Below are 22844 nucleotides of genomic sequence, written 5' to 3' on the forward strand. Positions count from 1 at the left end.
TTATCTAAGTCATTAATAAATATAGTGAATAGTTGAGGCCGCAGCACAGACTCTATGGAACACACAAGTCACTTCCTTCCAAGTTGAGCACACACTAAATAGCCCTACTTTTCTACCACCTAACCAATCTCCTAATCAGGTTAATAATTTGCCTTCAATTCCATGAGCTTTAATTTTAGCTAATATTATGCAGAACCTTATTGAATACCTTCTAAGGGAGCAAAAAGTAGCAGCTATCGATGGAGTCTGGTTTCGACAGAGTCTATAATTCAGAATTTGGTGAGTGAGGGGATTTTTAAGGGTTGACCTCTATCTAAAATTTGACTACGTTTAGCATCAAGCATTTAACTTCAATTTAAGCTTAACTTGCAGTTTTCGGTTAGTGGTAAACAAGCAGCCTGAAGTGGCAATTGGTGACTAGTTAATTAGGTGACTGGTTAGAACTGGTAATCTACTGTCAGCTGGGGCTGACTCAGGCGATTGGCATTCCAGCTAGCAGAAATTCAGAAGGGTTTTGCTAATGCATGGAGTAGCAGCTATTGATGGAGTCTGGTTTCGACAGAGTCTATATAATTGGGAATTGTGAGTGAGGGGATTCGGTGCAGTAAGGAGTGAGGTGCATTTGATTAGTCAGCGGAGAGGAGCGTACTGAGAGCTGGTCACAGCAACAACAGAACAAAACTGCAGTGTGATGTCACAGGTAAGGCAGGTAGGTGATTGGTGGTGAATATCTCTTATTTTCTTCTTTCTTGGGACTGTGTACTAAGTAACTTATAGCATAAAACTAAATTTTTTTTGAAAAACTAAACTTAATTTAATAAATTAAACAAAGCCAGTACTTGGTTCAACCTAAAAATAATTTGATTGGCATTGTAGTAATCAATTAAATAAATAAGAGTTATGACAGGGCAGGAGGTGTGTTGCAGCTGCAATATGAGGGAGCTACCGGACAGTTTTGTCCAGGGCGACTACATCTGCGGTAAGTGTCTGCAGCTCGAGGAACTTTGGCTCCGAGTTGAGGAGCTGGGGTCTGAGCTGCAGACATTGCGATGCGTCAAGGAGGGGGAAAGTTACCTGGGCACTTTGATCCAGAAGGCAGTCACACCCCTTAGACTAAATACTGTAGAATTGGCACATGGTCAGGGACAGGAGGGTGTGACTGCGAGTGAGGAAGGTACAGGGATCCAGGAGGTAGCATTGCAGGAGCCTCAGCCTCTGCACTTGTCCAATAGATACGAGCTTCTTGCAGCCCTTGTGGACAAGTGCAGGGACTGCAAGTAGGATGAGCAAACTGGCCACGGCACCGTGGTTCAGGGGGCCATTCAAGTGGGGGGAGTAAAAAGGAATGTGGTTGTATAGTTAGAGGGATAGACACTGTTCTCTGCAGCCAACAGCGAGAGTCCCGAAAGCTGTGATGCTTACCTGATGCCAGGGTTAAGGATATCTCCTCAGGGCTGAAGAGGAACTTGGAGGGGTAGGATTCAGTTGTCATGGTCCATGTAGATACCAATGACATAGGTAGGACTAAAAGAGGTTCTTGCTGAGGGAGTTTGAGCAGCTAGGGACTAAATTAAAAAGCAGAATCACAAAAGGTAATAATCTCAGGATTATTACCTGAGCCACGAGCAAATTGGCAGAGAGTAAATCAGTCAGAGATGAATGCGTGGGTCAAAGATTGGTGTGGGAGAAGTGGGTTTCGACTCATGGGGTACCGGGGGGAAAAAAGCTGTTTCGTTGGGACAGGCTTCACCTGAACCATGCTGGGACCAGTGGCCTAGCAAACTGAATAACTAGCACAGAAGTGAAGGCTTTAAACTAAATAGGAGTGGGGTGAAGTTTAGATTGATAAAGAGAAAAGACAAGGAAGTAGTACAGGAAAGTGATGGGGGTAATGATAAACACTGTGTCAGGAAGGGACAGAGCGTACTAGGAAATGGGGCCGGGGTAGGAAAGAATGGTAAGAAGATAAAATTAAAGGTTCTTTATCTGAATGCGTGCAGCATTCATAAGATAGATGAATTGACAGCACAAATAGAAACAAATGGGTATGATCTCGTGGCTATTAGAGACGTAGTTGCAAGGTGACCAAGGCTGGGAGCTAAATATTCAGGGTTATTTAACATTTCAGAAGGATAGGGAAAAAAGGTAAAGGTGGTGGGGTAGCTCTGTTAATAAAGGATAAAATTGGTATAATAATGAGAAATGATCTTGGTTCAGAAGATCAAGATGTCCAATCAATTTGGGTGGAGGTAAGAAATAGCAAGGGAAAGAAATCACTGGTGGGAGTAGTATATAGGCGCCCTAACAGTAGCTACACTGTAGGGCAAAATATAAATCAGGAAATAAGGGGGGGGCTTATAAAAAAAGGTAATGCAATAATCAAGGGCAATTTTAACTTTCACATAGATTGGACAAATCAAATTGGCAAAAATAGCCCTGAGGAGGAGTTCATAGAGTGTATTTGGGACTGTTTCTTAGACCAATACGTTGGGGAACCAACCAGGGAACAGGCCATTTTGGATCTGGTAATGGGTAACGAAACAGGATTAATTAACGATCTCAAAGTAAAAGATCCCTTGGGAAGCGGTGATCATAACATGATGAATTTCACATCCAGTTTGAGAGTGAGGATCTTGGGTCTGAAACTACTGTATTAAACTTAAATAAGGGCAATTACAAAGGAATGGGAGTGGAATTGGCTAAAGTGGACAGGGTAAACAGATTAGATGGTATGAAGGTGGATAAGCAGTGGCAAACATTTAAAAAAGATATTTTATGCCTCGCAACAAAAAAATACCCCTATGAGGAGGAAAGACTCCACAAAAAGGGTGAACCAACCATGGCTAACAAAGGAAGTCAAGAATGGTATCAGGTTAAAAGAAAATGCATATAACGTGGCAAAGATTACTGGTAAGCCCGAAGATTGGGAAAACTTTAAAAACCAGCAATGGATGACTAAAAGAATAATAGAGGGAGAAAATAAATTGAGAGTAAACTGGCAAGAAATATAAAAACTGACAGTAAAAGCTTCTACAAGTATATAAAAAGGGTAGCTAAAGTAAACATGGGTCCCTTAGAGGATGAGACTGGGGAAATAATAATGGAAAACAAGGAAATGGCAGAGGAATTGAACAGATATTTTGTATTTGTCTTCACAGCAGATAATCAAGGGGCAAAGGGGAGGGAGGAACTGAAAACTATCACTTGAGGAAAAAGTACTAGGCAAACTAATGGGTCTAAAGGCTGACAAGTCCCCTGGACCTGATGGCTTGAATCTGAGGGTCTTAAAGGAAATGGCTACAGGACATAGTGGATGCATTGGTTGTAATCTTCCAAAATTCACTAGATTCTAGAAAGGTCCCAGCAGATTGGAAAACTACAAACGTAACACAAGAAGGGAGGAAGACAGAAAGCAGGTAACTATAGACCAGTTAGCCTAACATCTGTCATTGGGAAAATGCTAGAATCCATTATTAAGGAAGTAGTAGCAGGACATTTGGAGACTCATAATAAAACCATGTTGACTCTCCTTGATTGTATGAAAGGGAAATAGTGTCTGACAAATTCATTAGAGTTCTTTGAGGAAATAACGGGTAGGGTGAACAAAGGGGAATCAATGGATGCAGTATATTTGGATTGCCAAAAGGCATTCGATAAGGTGCCACAGAAAAGGTTACTACACAAGATAAGAGCTCATGGTGTTTGGGGTAATATACTGGCATGGATAGAGGGTTGACTAACCAACAGAAAACAAAGAGTCAGGATAAAAGGGTCATTTTTAAAATGGCAATCTGTAACTAGTGGGGTATCGCAGGGATCAGTGCTGGGGCCTCAACTATTTACAATATGTATCAATGACTCGGATGAAGGAACAGAGTGTCTTGTGGCCAAATTTGCTGATGATACAAAGATAGGTGGAAAAGCAAGTTGCGATGAGGACACAGTGTCTGCAAGGGGATACTGACAGGATATGTGAATAGGCAAAAATTTGGCAGATGGAATAATGTAGGAAAATGTGAAGTCATCCACTTTGGGAGGAAAAATAAAAAAAATTTGGAATGGAGAAATACTGCAAAGTGCTGCAGTACAGAGGGATCTGGGTGTCCTCGTACATGAAACACAGTCAATATACAGGTGTAGCAGGTAATCTGGAAGGTATACAGAATATTGGCCTTTATTTCTAAGGGGATGGAGTATAAAAGCAGGGCAGTCATACTACAACTGTACAGGGTGCTGGGTGAGAACCACACCTGGAGTACTGCGTACAGTTCTGGTGCCCTTATTTAAGGAAGGATATACTTGCATTGAAGGCAGTTCAGAGAAGGTTCATTAGGTTGATTCCAGGTATGGCAGGGTTGTCTTATGAGGAAAGATTAAACAGGTTGGGTCCATACTCATTGGAGTTTAGAAGAATGAGAGGAGATCTTAGGGTAGATGCTAAGAGGCTGTTACCTCTCATGGGGGAATCTAAAACTAGGAGGCATAGTCTCAGACTAAGAGGCTGCCCGTTTAAGACGGAAATGAGGAGGAATTTCTTCTCCCAGAGGGTCGTGAATCTTTGGAATTCTTTACCCCAAAAAGCTGTGGAGGCTGAGTCATTGAATACATTCAAGGCTGAGTTAGACAAATTTTTGATCAGCAGGGGAGTCAAAGGATATGGGGGAAAAGGCAGGAAAGTGGAATTGAGGTAAAAATCAGATCAACCATGATCGCATTAAATTGCAGTGCAGGCTTGAAGGGCCAAATGGCCAGCTCCTGCTCCTATCTCTTATGGAAGTCCATATAAACTACATCCATAGACATTCCCTTGTATACTACTTTAGTTACTTCCTCAAAAAATTCTATTAGGTTCGTTAGACATAACCCAGCCTTTACAAATCCATGTTGGCTCTCTCTAATTAGCTCAAATTTCTCTAAGTGCTCAGTCACACCGTCCTTGATTATAGATTCCAATAACTTCCCCACAACAGATTTTAGACCAACATGTCTATAATTTGCTGGTTTCTCTCTATCACCTTTCTTAAATAATGGACATACATTTGCAATTTTCCAATCTGAAGGGACAATTCCTGAATCGAGCGCGCTTTGGAAGATTATGGCTAAAGCATCTGCAATTTCCTCACCAACTGCCTTTAAAACCCTGGGGAGGAAACAGTCAAGGTCCTGGGGGTTTGTCAGTCTCTAGTACCATTACTTTTTCCTAATACGATTTTCTTGCTTATATTAACTTCAGTGAGTTCCAGTCCTTGATTCATCATTATCCAGTTAAACTTCACAAATATCCAGTAATTAGCATCAATTCCTTGGGTAGTTTGCCAGCAAAAACAATTACCCCAGAATGTGCTGAAAAAATAACGGCATGTGAACGACGCATGCCGTTATTAATGTGAAAATCGGCCAGCAACTTGTGGCAAGGAAGATACCCTGTGAATTGCGAATCACAAGTTGCTGGACAATTTGCACCACTCCGCCGTTAGCTTTGCAAAAACGGCATCTTGCCCTTAACCTCCGCATGAAGTTCCTGCATTTGCACATTAATTGCCCATCAAACTCACCACAGAAAGTTAAGTCTAGTAATTAAAGCGCAAGTACCCCTTTAACGACATGATAATTATTAATGACTGGCAGTCAACCTCGCCAGCCCAGAAAGTGAACAATTAAAAGTGTGGCGTTTCATTCCTTCAAATAGTGAATTGTTGTTGGAGATTTTAAAAATGTCATTTTAAATTTTACATTTTTCTTTCTTTTCCTCTCTCTATCCAATCTTTCTTTCCCTCTCCATTTCTTTCTTTATCTGATTTGACATTGAATTCACCCTCCTTCTCAGTTCTTCCTGTTTATTTCTTAATGTTTAAATCTCATTAGTTAAGGAGATAGTGTTGGTCCCATCATTCACCAAGGTTCCAGATGCCCTTGTTGCCTTCACGCACTATTATCAGCTCGCACTTCCAGGGCTAGCTGAAGGGTGCAGGAAAAAGTCTAACCTGGCACGCCGCTAGATGCCCTGCTCCAGCAAATATCTGGCCCAATATGTATCCACCTCAGCCAAAATAATTAGACAAAAGGCTTCTATTTTTACCAAATGGGCACTGTATTAATGAAAAAGTGTACGTAAGCAAATAGAAAAATCTGCCACCTCACAGCAATGACAAGTTGCACAGAAACTCTCATTATTTGCACATGGTGCCATCAGAACGAAGTCTGAAACAAGAAAAGGCCATTTGACCCATTAAATCACTCCATCCACACACACATCTGCCCTGTCATGAACTCTACCCCACCTTTTAATTTCTCAATGGAAAGTTCTGCATAAATATTCCCTGATTCCCCAAAACTTGAATATTCATCTATCCTCAGACCCTTCCAATCTTCCTACCTGAAGCTTGTTAATTTTAAACCTGTTTCTCCAGCTCAGTGTTCAATTATACATTGACATCTGTGTATCATTATTTTAAAGACCTGAGTTACATCTCCCATACTCCAATCTTTTCCCCAATAAAAAAATAAACTCAGCTCTTAAGTCTCCCCTCAATACTCAAAGCCATTGTCGACGACAAGTAAGCATTACATTAGAGAAAGCTCTCGAGCAGTTAGTGTGCTTCTGAGCATTGATTTGTTTAGCAGGATTGTGGACACCAACTGGTCCCATAATAGTCCAAATGCAAATGAATCATGAAAGACTGAAACAGCCATAACAAAAATCTGAACTGAGCCAATGTCAAGAAAATATTGAAGTGCTCCAGACTGGTTAGGATTAAGTGACTTGAACAGAATGTCTCCTGGTACTAATGTTTGGGCCCTCCCCCACCACTCCATTACAAGAGTCAATTCCCCATGGAATTTTGAATTTAAAATATCACCACTAGGACGAATTGATGCACATCAGTACTTGTTTCACCCTCTAGTTAATGAAACATTTACATTTATCCCTTTTTGCTGAATTTAGTCCAGGTTTGACACTTCAGTGGCAAATAGCTGTTGCATGCATCATTCATTGAAAAGGTAGTTGCAACTGACATTAAGTGAACCGAACCAACTTAATTGCTCTAAGGTACAGCTAATACCAACCAGAACAAAACTGGGTTGGTGGCCAAGCAAGTTTCAAAAATGAATGAATCATTCAAAAAACATCCATCAAACCAATTCTGGCCTGTAGATGAACTACAATGAATTAGGGAAAACAAAGCTACTAATAAAGCAGAGCAAAAACTTAACTGTCAACACTGCTCCAATTATGGGAGTGAAGACTGGGATCACTTCCTGTGCTTTATTACCGAAAGTCACATTACTCCAATGAAATTGCACATTCCTTGCAACACCAAAGGAACTTTTAAATTACCATGACATTTTTCTTCCTTAAAAACAAATTACACTATAGCCCAATTAGAAATCATTGCCGCTTTGTTAGATACAAGAAAGGAGCTGTAACAATGGGCCGAAATTTGCTGAAACCTTGCACCATAGTTCGACAGCGAACGCCATTATTAGCCCAGAAATTGCTGACGCGGCGCATCTCACTGCGAGAACTGAATTTTTTCCCTCACCCTGCAGATTGTATTTTTGCACCGCAAATTGCTGGAAATGTGAATTGATAACGGCACAGCTATATCTGTTAAAAGAGTTCTACAGGCATGTAAACGGGAGGTAAGAGGAGAGGTGGGGGCAATTAGGAACCATAAAGGAGATCTACTCAGGCAGAGGGCATGGCCAAGGTACTAAATAAGTACTTCGCATCTGTCTTTACCAAGGAAGATGCTGCTGCCAGAGTCTCAGTAAAAGAAGATACAGTTGAGATACTGGATGGGCTAAAAATTGAGAAAGAAGAGATAATTCAAAGGCTACCTGTACTTAAAGTAGATACGTCACCTGGTCCGGATGGGATGCATCCTGAGGGAAGTAAGGGTGGAAATTGTTGAGGTACTGGCCATAATCTTCCAAATATCCGTAGATACGGGGGGGTGGTGGTGCCATAGGACTGGAGAATTGCAAATGTTACACCCTTGTTCAAAAAAGGGTGCAAGGATAAACCCAGCAACTATAGGCCAGTCGGTTTAACCTCCGTGGGTGGGAAACTTCCAGCAACGATAATCTGGGACAGAATTAGCAGTCACTTGGGATGAGTGTGGATTGATTAGGGAAAGCCAGCATGGATTTGTTAAAGGCAAATAGTGTTTAACTAACTTGATAGTTTTTTGATGAAGTAACAGAGAAGGTCAATGAGGGCAATACAGTTGATGTGGCATAGGTGTTTCAAAAGGTGTTTGATAAAGTGCCGCACGGTAGGCTTATCAAAATTGAGGCCCATGGAATAAAGGGGGCAGTAGCAACATGGATACAAAATTGGCTAAGGGACAAGAAACAGAATAGTGGTAAACGGTTGGCTTTCGGTCTGGAGGGAGGTGTACAGTGGTGTCCCCCAGGGGTCGGTGCTGGGACCACTGCTTTTCTTGATATTATATTAATGACTTGGTCTTGGGTGTACAGGGCACAATTTCCAAATTTGAACACAAAACTTGGAAGGGTAGTAAACAGTGAGGACGATAGTGATAGACTTCAAGAGGACATAGACAGGCTGGTGGCATGGCCGGACACGTGGCAGATGAAATTTAACACAGAAAAATGCGAAGTGATACATTTCGGTAGGAAGAACGAGGAGAGGCAATACAAACTAAAAGGTGCAATTCTAAAAGGGGTACAGGAACAGAGAGATTTGGGGGCATATGTACAGAGGTCGTTGAAGATGGCAGTGCAGGTTGAGAAAGCGGTTAAAAAAGCATATGGGATCCTGGGCTTCATAAATAGAGGCATAAAGTACAAAAGTATGGAAGTCACGAAGAACCTTTATAAAACACTGGTTTGGCCATAACTGGAGTATTGTGTCCAGTCCTGAGCACCGCACTTCAGCAAAGATGTGAAGGCCTTGGAGAGGGTGCAGAAGAGATTTACTTGAATGATTCCAGGGATGAGGGACTTAGTTATGTGGATACACTGGAGAAGCTGGTGGTGTTCTCCTTGGAACAGAGAAAGTTGCGAGGAGATTTGATAGAGATATTCAAAATCATGAAGCGTCTAGATAGGGAGAAACTGTTCCCATTGGTGGAAGGGTCAAGGACCAGAGGACATAGATTTAAGGTGAATGGCAAAAGAACCAAAGGTGATATGAGGAAAAACGTTTTTTACACAGTGAGTGGTTAGGATCTGGAATGTACTGCCAGAGTGGGTGGTGGAGGCAGACTCAATCATGGCCTTCGAAAGGGAACTGGATAAGTACTTGAAAGGAAAAAATTTGCAGGGCTACGGGGAAGGGCAGGGGAGTGGGACCAGCTGGATTGCTCTTGCACAGAGCCGGCGTGGACTCGATAGGTCGAATAGCCTCCTTCCATGCTGTATCCTTTCTATGATTGTATCATGTGATTTACATAAATTAGTGTTTAAATGTATTCAGATGGTGTTTGTCAATTGGGGACTCTCATCCTTTTTATATGAGAGCTTTTCTAGGGTGTGGTGTGTGTGTGTGCAAGGGGAATCTCTGAATAAAGGCTTGGAAGCAAATGAAGACCAGACTCTTGTATTCTATCCTTCACCACTTGGCTATCCAATTTATAAAATGTCAACAGGGCATCTGGGACCTTGTGAATGTTGGGTCCAATGGTCAAACAGACCAACCACATGGCGCTATATGTAGATAAAAACAGACACCATCAACTCAGTTAATGTGTGGCACGGAGAGGTGAGTGCCCTGTATCATTCTGAAATTAGCTAAAACTAACTTTAAAAAAGATACTAAAATATTTTAAAACGTTTAAAAAAATCTTTTTACAAAGCAGTAGCACTGAATAAAAGTTCCACTGTTTGACTTTTAATCTTGCCTGTCCTTCCTGGGGGGCAGGGGGGGGCGCAGCAGGGCCACACAATAAATCACGGGGTTATTGCAACATGGATTACCAGCCCCTAAATGGCTACAGAAAGATAAATTTGTATTCAAGACATAAATTCAGCAAACTTTTAACACTCAATGAATGTCAATGGGAAGGTTGACTGTGAGCTCCTGTTTTTGCGAGGCTAACGGTGGACCAGCGCAAATCGTCCAACAATTGGTAGCAATTCACATCTTATGGCATATCTCTTCCTCACCACAAATTGTTGGATTTGTTACACGATAATAATGGCGGGTGCCATGATCTCGCCATTATTTTTCCAGCAATTTCTGGCCCATTTAGTGCCATGACTTATGCCATGCCATAATTTCCATGGACTTTGGCACTGCTCCAGAGACCTCGCCAAAAAAGTTATAGCTCTGCCTCACATCAAAATCAATGGCGATCACGAATTTGCTGAATTAACTCTACTGTGATCGCTGCAGCCACTTAGACCGTTATGGAATGCCGCTAAAGGACTCAGAATCAGTATTCAATTGCTCAGCAGGTTGTCCATATCCAAGATAACTATTTAACATAGTGGTATCTTGATCACAAATTTAAGCAAGCATTGACGCACAACAGCTCTATCACTACACACTAAGGAAGGGCTTACTTTTCTAATAAACTTAATGTTTAATATTGTCTCGACCTTAAAGGAATTCTAAAAACAAACACAGCTGCTTTTTCTAAATATATACATCAGGACCCATGCGCACACAGTTGTCTCCCAAAATGTGCGCAATCCTAGCCATATTTCATTACCAGTTGCCATCCATGTTTAACGCACAAGCTCAATAAATCTTAATGTATGGATAATATCGGTCAGGGAGATGGCCTGGCTATCAAAACACTTATTTTACTAAACAGCCAACTCAAAAGGTAATAATCTTAAATATTTGGAGTTAAAAACAGTTAAAGATAACAGATTGTGACTTTTATGGAAACATTAAATAGCCTGTTGTTCCATTCAGTGTCCAGTTCCAGCGCCTTGGACATGTATCAGACATTGGCTGTGCCATTTCTGACTTGCCACGGCATACTGTAATCAGTTCTCCAGCAAATTTTGGCATAAATTTGCCACTGGAGGATCAGGGAGCACAATGGTCTAACTTATGATGTTAGTCACCAATACCGCCACTGCAGCAAATTCCGGGCCATTATTTTTCAAGGAAATAATTTCACAAGTTTACAACTCTTTTGATTTTCTGTTATCAACATAAACTAGCTATTATTTTGAAAGAATCTTCAACTAGACGAATAAGCAAATCTTCAATGAAAGTATTAAAAGTTCAAATGCTATCTCCATTTAAACATTCTTCTTCCTCTCCCCCACACTCCACAAAAACCTACCTTCAACGCTCAAGGAACTCATCTTTGATTCTAAGAAGTCAAACAACGTGCTGGGAGCAGATGGTCTGGCACTTGCTAAATCATCATCTTCTTCAGGTCGTGATCTGCCTCTCCCTCTTCCCTTTCCTGACGAGAATCAACAAAATGAAAATATTTCAATTGAAAGCAAACACATTTTAAGTGAACATTGTATTAAGCCTGAATACATTTATAAATCATATACAACAGTCATATGCATTTGAAACAATAATTTACTGATATCACAAAACTGCTCAGACTTTTTTAAAAAAAAAAACTGGTTCCTTTAATGGCCCAGTGGCTAAATGCAACAGCCTGGTGCAGAATTGAGCCATACAAGTCTTAAGCAACTAGTCCTCATCCATGCCTTTGTTATCTCCAGACGAGACTATTCAAATGCTCTACTGGCCGGCCTCCCACCTTGCACTCTCTGTAAACTTGAGCTCATCTCAAACTCTGCTGCCCTTATCCTAACTCATACCAAGTCCCGTTCACCCATCACCCCTGTGCTCGATGACGAACATTGGCTCCCGGTCCAGCAACGCCTCAATTTTAAAATTCTCATCCTTGTTTTCAAATTCCTCCGTGGCCTCGCCCCTCCCTATGTCTGTAACCTTCACTGGCCCGACAACCCTCCAATATCTTTGCGCTCCTCCAATTCTGGCCTCTTGCACATCTACCATTTGCGTTCGTGCCTTCAGCTGCCTAGATGCTAAGCTCTGGAATTCCCTCCCTAAACCTCTCTATCTCTTTCTCCTCCTTTAAGATGCTCCTTAAAACTTACTTCTTTGACTAAGCTTTTGATCATAATGTCTCCTTATGTGGCTCGGTGAAAAATTTTGTTTGATTAAAAACGCTCCTGTTAAGAGCCTTGGGACGTTTTACTATGTTAAAGGCACTATATAAATTCAAGTTGTTATCTTTGCCAGGTTAGCTAATCTCAACCAAGTCAACTGTGGGGCACTAAAATTGGCTTCAATGCCCCTGAGCTAGGAAGGGTTGGGTGGAGAAATCCATGAGGATTCCAACCCTTAAGTAGAACAAAACTAATCATGGTGCTGGGTGATCCTGACCCAAACATTATCTACCTAATTTTCAGCGCTGCTGTCTGCCACATTCTTCTAGCCATAATCTTCCAATCATCCTTAGAAACAGGAGTGGTCCCAGAGGACTAGAGAATTGCAAATGTTACACCCTTGTTCAAAAAGGGGTGTAAGGATAAACCTGGCAACTATGGGCCAGTTTAATTTCGGTGTTAAGAAAGCTTTTAGAAAAGATAATCTGGGACAAAATTAACTGTCACTTAGAATAATTAAAGAGAGCGAGCACTGATTTGTTAAAGGCAAATCGTGTTTAATTAACTTGATTGAGTTTTTTGATGAGGTAACAGAGAGGGTTGATGAGGGCAATGCGGTTCATGTGGTGTAAATGGACTTTCAAAAGGTGTTTGATCAAGTGCCACATAATAGGCTTGTCAGCAAATTTGAAGCCCATGGAATAAAAGGGACAGTGGCAGCACAGATACGAAATTGGCTAAGTGACAGGAAACAGTAGTGGTGAACGGTTGTTTTTCAGACTGGAAGAATGTATAAAACGGTGTTCCCCAGGGTGGGTACTAGGACCACTGCTTTTCTTTATATATATTAATGACTTGGATTTGGGTGTACAGGGCACAATTTCAAAATTTGCAGATGATGCAAAACTTGGAAGTGTAGTGAACAGTGAGGAGGATAGTAATTGACTTCAAAAGGACATAGACGGGCTGGTGGAATGGGTGGACACGTGGCAGATGAAATTTAACACAGAGAAGTGCTACATTTTGGTAGGAAGAACGAGGAGAGGCAATATAAACTGAAAGGTGCAATTCTAAAAGGAGTACAGGAACAGACAGATTTGGGGGCATATGTACAGAGGTCATTGAAGATGGCAGTGCAGGTTGAGAAAGTGGTTAAAAAAGCATATGGGATCCTGGGCTTTATAAATGGAGGCATAAAGTACAAAAGTATGGAAGTCATGAAGAACCTTTATAAAACACTGGTTTGGCCATAACTGGAGTATTGTGTCCAGTCCTGGGCACCATACTTCAGCAAAGATGTGAAGGCCTTAGAGAGGGTGCAGAAGAGATTTACTCGAATGATTCCAGGGATGAGGGACTTAGTTATGTGGATACACTGGAGAAGCTGGTGGTGTTTTCCTTGGAACAGAGAAAGTTGCGAGGAGATTTGATAGAGATATTCAAAATCATGAAGCGTCTAGATAGGGAGAAACTGTTCCCATTGGTAGAGGGATCAAGAACCAGAGGACTCAGATTTACGGTGATCGGCAAAAGAACCAAAGGCATCATGAGGAAAAACTTTTTTACGCAGCGAGTGGCTATGATCTGGAATGCACTGCCTGAAAGGGTGGTGGAGGCAGATTCAATGGTGGCTTTCAAAAGGGAATTGGTAAGTACTTGAAGGGAAAAAATTTGCAGGGTTACCGGGAAAAGAGCAGGGGAATGGGTCTAGCTGGTTTGCTCTTGTGGAGAGCCAGCACGAACTCGACGGGCCGAATGGCCTCCTTCTGTGCAGTAACCATTCTATGATTTCCTTTACATATCTGTAAACTTAGTTTGTCTTTGTATTCAGGCATTAATGAAAAACAGTCTCCCCATCACTTTTTACCTTTTAGAATGGTTAAATTACTGAAACAGAATTTCAACCAGAACAATATATATAATACTCTAGGTTCATTTTCAGAAGAAATCCAAGTGTATGCTAAAGGTAAGCAATTTTGGAGCTTGGTCAAAATCTGAAAGCATTTCAAAATATAGATCACTAGAAATACTTCCATTAGTTGTCTCTTATCTGCATAATTTATACAGGTGCAGTAATAGGAACCAACTTCCAGCTCAGTTGCTGGACGTGCCTTGCCATATATATAAAAATCACAATTTATTTGAGAATAGATCATAAAAAAAATCCATTTGATTAAAGCAAATAAAGCAGGTATCATGTTACTAGTTAAAAAGAAAGCTGGGATGTTAAATGCACCGCCCCCCCCCCCCCCCGGCAGAGCACCACGCTGGCAAGATGGTCTTGTAACCTTGGTATGTACCTGCCTTTTCCTTCCTGTGACTGGTAATTTTTTTTTTCAATAAAATTTTATATATACACTTATGAAAATAAAAGCACAAATTTAACAATTTGTGACAGATTAAAATAGCAGCCTCATAGATGCAGACGCAACTGGGTTTCAGCTGGCATTAGTATTCCAGGAAATAAATCACACCAGAAGAGGATGAAGAATTTTTGAGCAGCACCACTGTACGAATGTCTTCTATGCATAAAGTGAGCTTAAAATTAATGGTTTACACAAAACAAACAATACATCCACCAGAGGTAGTAGTAAGTCTTGATCTAGCATTCATCCTCTCTGAACACCAAGTTACTAAACAGAAATTGTCAGAGTCCAGACACGTGATCCAACTTGGTGGTTGAGAGGTGAAGTCTCCTTTGTGTTGAGAGATCAAGCAAGCACAGTTCAATCCCAGGATGTCGAAGAACCGCTATTTGCGAGATCAGTCAGCATTTACCAGTTTCACCTTCACTTAGTTATTTTCTATGGTACCCTAGAGATCAGACAGCAAAGAAAATGCATTCAAAAGTATTCATCTTCAAGAAAAATAAACAAACTGTCCAGTCTGCAGACTAGCCTGTCCTCAGCCCTCAAAAAGAAACAAGAAAGTTCATAGTTGTCCAGAAGCATCAATAGCTGGTAAGTGGTGAGCTTTGCAGTCAACAATGATACTACCCCATCCACTAATGCATTTTAAAAGGCTGCCATGTATTCAACATCTCCCTGAAAATTCTCGACTCCCGGTTTCCTAGAATTTCTTTTCCCTCTAGTCCAAAGGCTTTTGGCGATTAAAAGAAAGAAAGTCCAACCCACACTTGCAAACAACTCACGAACCTATGCTATGACTCCTTGTTATGTTTAAAAAAAACATTCCTCTGGTTCAGGGCTTTTTCATTTTTGAATCCACACCCCCCCCACCACCACCCGTGAACTTGATTTAGGTTTTCCTTTTGTTTTCATGTTAATATGTTGCTTAAATGTGGAGGGTTTCTTGCATTTCTGGAAAATATAGCAATGCATTAAATTCAGAAGCACAAACTGTATGTAAGAAATATGAGCAAGAGTAGGCCATATGGCCCCTCCAGCCTGCTCTGCCATTCCTAAAAGATCATGGCTGATCTTCTACCTCAACTCCACTTTCCTGTCCTATCCCCATATCCCTTGATTCCCTTCGTGTCCAAAAATCTATCGATCTCAGTCTTGAACATACTCAATGACTGAGCATCCACCGCACTCTGGGGTAGAAAATTCCAAAGATTCACAACGTTGAGAGTGAAGAAATTTTTCCTTTTCTCGGTCCAAAATGGCCGACCTCTTATCTTGAGACTATGACCCCTAGGTCTATACTCTCCAATCAGGGGAAATAGCCTCTCAGTATCTACCCTGTCAAGCCCTCTTAGAATCTGACATGTTTCAATGAGATTGCCTCTCATTCTTCTAAACTCCATTCGACTCAATGTCTCCTCATAGGACACCCCTCTCATTCCAGGAATCAATCCAGGGAACCTTGCTTGCATCCCCTTTAAGGCAAATATATCCTTCCTTAGGTAAGGGGACCAAAACTGTACACAGTACTCCAGGTGTGGTCTCACCAGAGCCCGATATAATTGCAGCAAGACCTCCATACTCTTGTACTTCAACCCCTTTGCAATAAAGGCTAACATACTGTTTGCCTTCCTAATTGCTTGCTGTACCTGCATGTTGAATTTTTTTGATTCATGTACAAAGACACCTAAATCCCTCTACCAACATTTCTTAATCTCTCACCTTTTAAAAAATATTCTGCTTTCGACTCTTCCTACCAAAGTGGATAATTTCATATTCCCCCACATTATACTCCATCTGCCACCTTCTCGCCCACTCACTTAACCTGTCTATATCCCTTTGCAGCCTCCTCACAGCTGACTTTCCCACCTAGCTTTGTATCATCAGCAAACTTGGATACATTATACTTGGTCCCCTCATCTAAGTCATTGATAAAGATTGTAAACAGCTGAGGCCCAAGCACTGATCCTGGTGGCACTCCACTAGTTACAACCTGCCAACCCGAAAATGACCTGTTTATTCTTACTCTCTGTTTTCTGTGCGTTAACCAATCCTCAATCCATGCTAATATATTATCTCCAATCTCATGAGCCCTAATTTTGTGTAACAATCTCTTGTGTGGCACCTTATCAAATGACTTTAGAAAATCCAAATATACTACATCCACAGGTTCCCCCTTATCTACCCTGCTAGTTAAACCCTCCAAAACTTCTAATAGATTTGTCAAACACTATTTCCCTTTCATAAAACCATGTTGACTCTGCCCAATCATACGATTTTCTATGCCCTGTTACTACATCCTTAAGAATAGATTCTAGCATTTTCCCTACTACTGGTGTCAAGCTAACTGGTCTGTAGTTTCCTGTTTTCTCTCTCCCTCCTTTCTTGAATAGTGGGGTTAAATTTGCTACCTTCCAATCCACACGGACAGTTCTAGAATCTAGGGAATTCTGGAAGATCTAAACCAATGCATCCACTATCTCTGCAGCCACCTCTTTTAAAACCCTAGGATTTAAACCATCAGATCCAGGGGATGTCAACTTTTAGTCCCATTAATTTCTCCAGTACTTCTTTGTTAATCTTCATTACTTTAAGTTCCTCACTCTTATTAGACCCTTGGTTCCCCACTATTTCCAATATGTTTCTTGCATCTTCTACCATGAAGACAGATACAAAGTATTTGTTTAACGTCTCTGCCATTTTCTTATTCCCCATTATAATTTCTCCTGTCCCTGCCTCTAAGGGATCTAACGTTTACTTTCACTGATCTCTTCCTTTTTACATACTTGTAGAAGCTGTTACAAATTGCTTTTATATTTCTTGCTAGTTTACCCTCTTATTCAATTTTCTCCCTCTATCATTTTCTTGGTTATCCTTTGCTGATTTCTAAAACCCTCCCAATCCTCAGGCTTAGTACTCTTTTTGGCAACATTGGAAGCATCTTCTTTTAATCTAATACTATCCTTAACTTCTCTAGTTAGCCACGGTTGGATCACTCATCCCGTGGAGTTTTTATTCCTCAAGGGAATGCATAATCATTGAGATTTATGAATTATTTCTTTAAATGTTCACTATTGCTTAACTACCATCATATCTTTTAATCTAATTTCCTAATCTACCTTAGCCAACTCATCCCTCATACCTATGTGATTGGCTTTGTTTAAATTTAAGACCCTAGTTTCAGACTTAACTACATCACTCTCAAACTCAATATGAAATTCAATCATATTATGATCACTCTCCCCCAGAGGATCCTTAACTATAACCACACGGACTGCAGTGGTTCAAGAAAGCGGCTCACCGCCTTCTCAAGGGCAATTAGGGATGGGCAATAAATGCCGGCCTTGCCAGCAACGCCCACATCTCATGAACGAATTTTTTAAAATTACTAATTAACCCTGTTTCATTACACAATACTAGATCTAAAATAGCATGTTCCCTAGTTGGTTCCTCGACATATTGTTCTAGAAAACTGTCTCGAACGCATTGTGAACGCGTCCTCCAAACTACTTCTGCCAATTTGGTTTGCCCAGTCCCCCACGATTATTGCATTACCCTTGTTACACGCTCCTCTAATTTCCTGATTTACGCTCTGTTCAACACAATAACTAGTGTTAGGAGGCCTATAAACTACTCCCACCAGTGTTTTCTGCCCCATTATTTCTTAGCCCCACCCGTACTGATTCTACATCCCGATTTTCTGAGCTAAGATCCTTTCTCATCCTTTATTATCAGGGCTACACCCCACCTCTGCCACCAGCCTTTTCCATTTTGCCTATCTTTTCTAAAAGTCAAGTACCCTGGAACAGCACAAATATAAATTGTTTTATTTAAATATTCATGGCACCACAATCAGCAAAATAAAAAGTCCCTAGTTTTGAACATTTCTTCTCAATAATAGTGCTAATGCCCCTTTTTTTAAAATTTGCAGCTGAAGATATATAGAACAATGTTTTAAAAAAATATCCGAAGGAAGAACTGAGGAGGAGGCCACATGGTGATTTAACAATGATACTTGGCATAATATCCTTACAGGTAGAGCTGCATTTGAGGAGTACTCATTGTTTGTGAAGTACAAGTTTTAAAAAAAATACAGGCTATGAAATGCTGATAGTTATTGGTGTGGATTCAGTAGCCCCAAATAACATTTCAACTCAGTTATTTTTTTAAATATACAAAAATGTCGACTTTACCTCTTACAGATGGATTATGCATAGCTGGTTGTGTTTTGATGCTATTGAGAAGAAAATTTAATGCATTTTCCAAACTATTGCTGTGATCCATTAGGGCCTGTCTTGCTTCCTCCTTGCTGAAACCCATTTCAATTATGTGTTGTAAAGCTCGCTCATCAACCTACAATAGAAAAGACCTCATTAAATAACATTGAATATAAGTTTCCCCATTAATGTTCGATATCAAAGAGCTCTACTGTACTGCATGTTATTACTTTGCACTATATGACCAATGAGTTAATTAAAATAGATGTGAACCATTCCTTCAACATTAGTACCTCCTCCAGAAAGGTTACCCGAACATATATAATTTCATTTTAAATTAAAGGAACACAAACTGACAAAGTGTGATTTTGTTTAAATAACTGCATGGGGGATCAAGTCCTTTCACATCTGGACTGAGGGAACTGGCATCACCTCTGTCCTACCTATCAAGGACCCTATATGAAATGAATCTAACCAGCTTCAACCCAATTCTTAAATGGACAGGGACCAAAAGTACAAAATTACTTAATACATTTTTGGGCCTTTTCTAACCTTATTGCTCTAAATTGTTTTGACTCCTACGTCTAAGATCACTCTGAGGCGAGTTCCAACACCCAATGCCCTCCAGTATCTTCACTAGCCTTGATATCTAGCTGAGCATTCAGTAACGTGACCAGGATAAATGACAATCACATTTTGTTCATCAGTGTCAGCTACTGGGATTATACTTTGCCTCTACAAGTCATTCTCCCATCTTCAATAAGCAATAAAGCATCGCATCATCAGACCTTGTTTTCAGGTTAGATTATCAGGCAAATTTATTTAACAAAAGATGAAGCAAATAATTAAGAGTAATATACAAGCGGAAATCCTATCAAGCTTCTCAAAACGAAAACAAAAAGTCCCAATTTAAACGCAAAATAAAAAAAGTTTCATTTTATATTACGTTTCTTACCACTGCTGCAGCTGTGCTTGTCTGTATTATATCTCTTGGAAGTTCTAAACTGATTCTCACACTTGAATAGCTAAAGCTCCTTAAATATCCCTGATGACAGTGACTGGGACCTCCTAGATTTGAATAACTGTCGACAACATTCAAAATAACTGATGGTCATACAAATACCAGCACTAATCATATAGCTTGCATTTGTTCAACAGTAGCTTGGTTACTTTTTCAAGTTTTGCAGGCAACCAACAGAACTTGTAATATCTGTATCGAGTCAAGCTTGGGACAGGATTGTGTCTGTAGCCAGATGTTTTTAAACTCTTTATAACCAGTGATTAAATTAAAGGAACCTCGATAATCACTAATACAAGATAGAACAATTTTATTTTGTCACTATCCACAATTCAACATAAAATGACAATGTCCATCATAGGTCACTTGATTACATAGAACAGAATTACATAGAATTTTACAGCATAGAAACAGGCCATTTAGTCCAACAGGTCTATGCTGGTGTTTACGCTCCACAGGAGTCTCCTCCCACCCCACTTCATCTCAGTCTATCAGCATAACCTTCTATTCCTTTCTCCCTCATGTGTTTATCTAGCTTCCCCTTACAGCATAGATGCATTTTTGCCTCACCAACTCCTTGTGGTAGCAAATTCCACATTCTAACTCCTCTCGGAGTAAGGAAGTTTCTCCTGAATTTCTTATTGGATTTATTAGTGACTATCTTATATTTACGGCCCCCAGATTTGGACTGCCCCACAAATAGAAACATCTTCTCTACGTCTACCCGATCGAACCCCTCCATAATTTTAAAGACCTCTATCAGGTCACCTCTCAGTCTTCTCTTTTCTAGAGAGGAGTCCCAGCCTGTTCAGTCTTCCCTGGCACGAGATGTGATGTGAGAGTTGGAAAGATTTACGCTAATGCAGAAAAGGGTACTCGTCCACAACCAATGCTAAGGCATCAAGCCTTGCACTCTCGTTATGCCACGCACCACTAGTGCCCCAGATGACTTTCATTCTTGTTTTCAAATCCCTCCACAAACTTGCCCAATTCGACTCTACAATCTCCTTGCAGCATATACCCAAACATAGGCCATTTTGTTCCTCCAAAAAAAGGATTACTCCTTATTCCCCACTCCCTCTGTTCCAAAGGCCATACTTTCAGCCACCACGCCTGTCCTCTGGAACTCCCCAAATTCCTTCACTTTGCCACCTCATTCCCTGCTTGATCATGAATACCTTTTACGTCCTGTCTCCCACTTCTGCTTTTCCCCTTTTCCCTCCTGCTCACTTTGTTCTCTCCTCCACTCCGTAAAGTTTTCAGACATCACTTTACGCATGGAGTGCTATGGAAGTTGTTGGGTCAGCTTACAGGACGCTTTAACTGTATCTGGCTGCATTATTTTAGATCAGGAAGTTATTAGCGTTGTCACTGGATGCTGAGAGGAAAACTGTTCCATTCCTCACCTCAAGCACAAAAATTCACCAAAAGTTATGCAAGATAAAACTATTCGGGTCTATTGTTTACATAAATAACACACACATTGCTCAGACCAAAACCTTTCATTCAACTAACGACCATCTAAAAAAAACAGAACTTCCAGTAAATTCACTGATCCCAGATTCCCAGAGGGGAGTTGCATTTGAGTACTTTCATGGGCCCCTGAGAGCAACAATCACAGACTTAGGAGCACAAATGCTCTGTATTCTTGACTATGAAACTAGAAGGTGGGAAAACCAAAAAAAAACTGATGGCACTTTTATACACAGTTGACAGTCTGCAGTTGGCAGCAAGTACATGGGACTCCCACAACTGATATCATACGAATGGCAAACTCTGCACCTCTGACAGCACCGAGGACTTCACTTTTCTGGTCCCAGAAGCAGCTCAGAATCCTGAAATTGAAGGAATGCTTCCTGCTGCCTCTCCAAACAGCCTAACAGGTACCACAATATACTGATGCAGTTAAGAGGAGAGCAACATTCAGAGATGAAGGGTCTCTGCTTGAGTGCTGCACTCCTGGCAACATAAAAGCACCTGAAGAAAAAGTACTTTATTCTGGGGAATGAATTAATTTTCCTAATGAGTGGTCATCCAGGGTCTGCAAAATCAGATGGACAGCTAAATACAAAGTAAAGCTAACTTTCTCCTGCCCAAAAGTGCCTCATTTCCCATCCTCTGATAACCATAACTCATGCAATAGCATGAGTTTGTACACATTTCAGACTTTGCATCTCGCTAGCCAGCAGATAGAAGGTCCAAGCTATATTCAAACTCATATCGAAGTGAAAAAGCAATGTACCTACCGAATGCACCACCAAATTCCCCCAAAAATAAATTTGCCTGCCAACGTGAAATTCGTCAATACTAGAGTGAATAAGAAAACAGGGCTGCTGGTTGAAGAGTAATCTACCCAGAACAAATTCTTCTATCTAATCTGAAGTATTACCCCATGAATAAGGTCAGCTGGGTTTGTGGGGTGGGGGAGGAGTGGCAGGAAAAGTCTTCCTGTGAGATGCTGAAGTGGTAATCAAAATATGACACTAAATTGTTCAATTAATTATGGATTACAACACATTTATAAATCCTATGAAATACTATTAGAAGTACAAAGGTTAAACCCAGCATCACTCACATACATTGTAACTCAGTGGGTTTAATTATCAAAGAATCCTTATGTAAATGATAAGTGCGCAAACAAAAATTACTTAAGCATGACAGATAAGGTGTCAAAGACGCTAGAAGACAAATAAAAGTCAGAAATTTCAAATGTACAATTGGAAGAGGATGTCAATTTTGTTTTCTCACACAAGACAACACTATAGCTCGCATGCTTATTTGAAGGTGACAGAGGAATAACAACGGTAACAAGAACTTGCATTCATATAGCGTCTTCAACGTAGAAAAACATATGAAAGACGTCACAAAGCGCTTCACAGATCTGGGATCAAAAAATGGATGCTGAGCAATGAAAGGAGATATTAGGAAGCTTGATCAAAGGGGTGGGTTTTAAGGACCACCTTAAAAAAAAAAGGATGGTCTAGCGGTGGAGGGATTTAGAGAGGGAATTCCAGAGCGTGGAGCCTCGGCTGCTGAAAGGCATGGCCGCCATGGTTGGAAGGAGGAGATGGGATGATTCTCGATATCAAAAGGAAGAGAGTTTTGGGAGGGGTGGGGGGGGGGGGGGGGGAAGTTATCGGGCTGGAGGAGATTATTAAG

General features: G+C 40.8%; 1 protein-coding gene and 1 long non-coding RNA gene across 5 annotated transcripts in view; one reads left to right on the plus strand and one right to left on the minus strand.

Annotated features, from left to right (window-relative positions):
- The window catches only part of tdrd3 (tudor domain containing 3), a 140985-nt gene that overhangs the window by 59798 nt on the left and 58343 nt on the right, over positions 1-22844 (minus strand). For all 3 annotated transcript variants that reach the window (XM_067986436.1, XM_067986434.1, XM_067986435.1), the window contains exons 9-10: positions 18644-18803; positions 11271-11396 (exon numbers count right to left, since the gene is read on the minus strand). In XM_067986436.1, coding sequence (XP_067842537.1) covers positions 11271-11396; positions 18644-18803 — 286 coding nt within the window. The remainder of the gene's footprint in view (positions 1-11270; positions 11397-18643; positions 18804-22844) is intronic.
- Positions 548-22844, plus strand: part of LOC137323052 (uncharacterized) — a 39934-nt gene continuing 17637 nt past the window's right edge. The window contains exon 1 of one of the 2 annotated variants that reach the window (XR_010963288.1): positions 548-709. This is a non-coding gene — a long non-coding RNA (uncharacterized lncRNA). The remainder of the gene's footprint in view (positions 710-22844) is intronic. The other variant, XR_010963289.1, reaches the window with a different exon arrangement.

Source organism: Heptranchias perlo, chromosome 6, assembly GCF_035084215.1.
Source record: "Heptranchias perlo isolate sHepPer1 chromosome 6, sHepPer1.hap1, whole genome shotgun sequence".
Lineage (NCBI taxonomy): Eukaryota > Metazoa > Chordata > Chondrichthyes > Hexanchiformes > Hexanchidae > Heptranchias > Heptranchias perlo.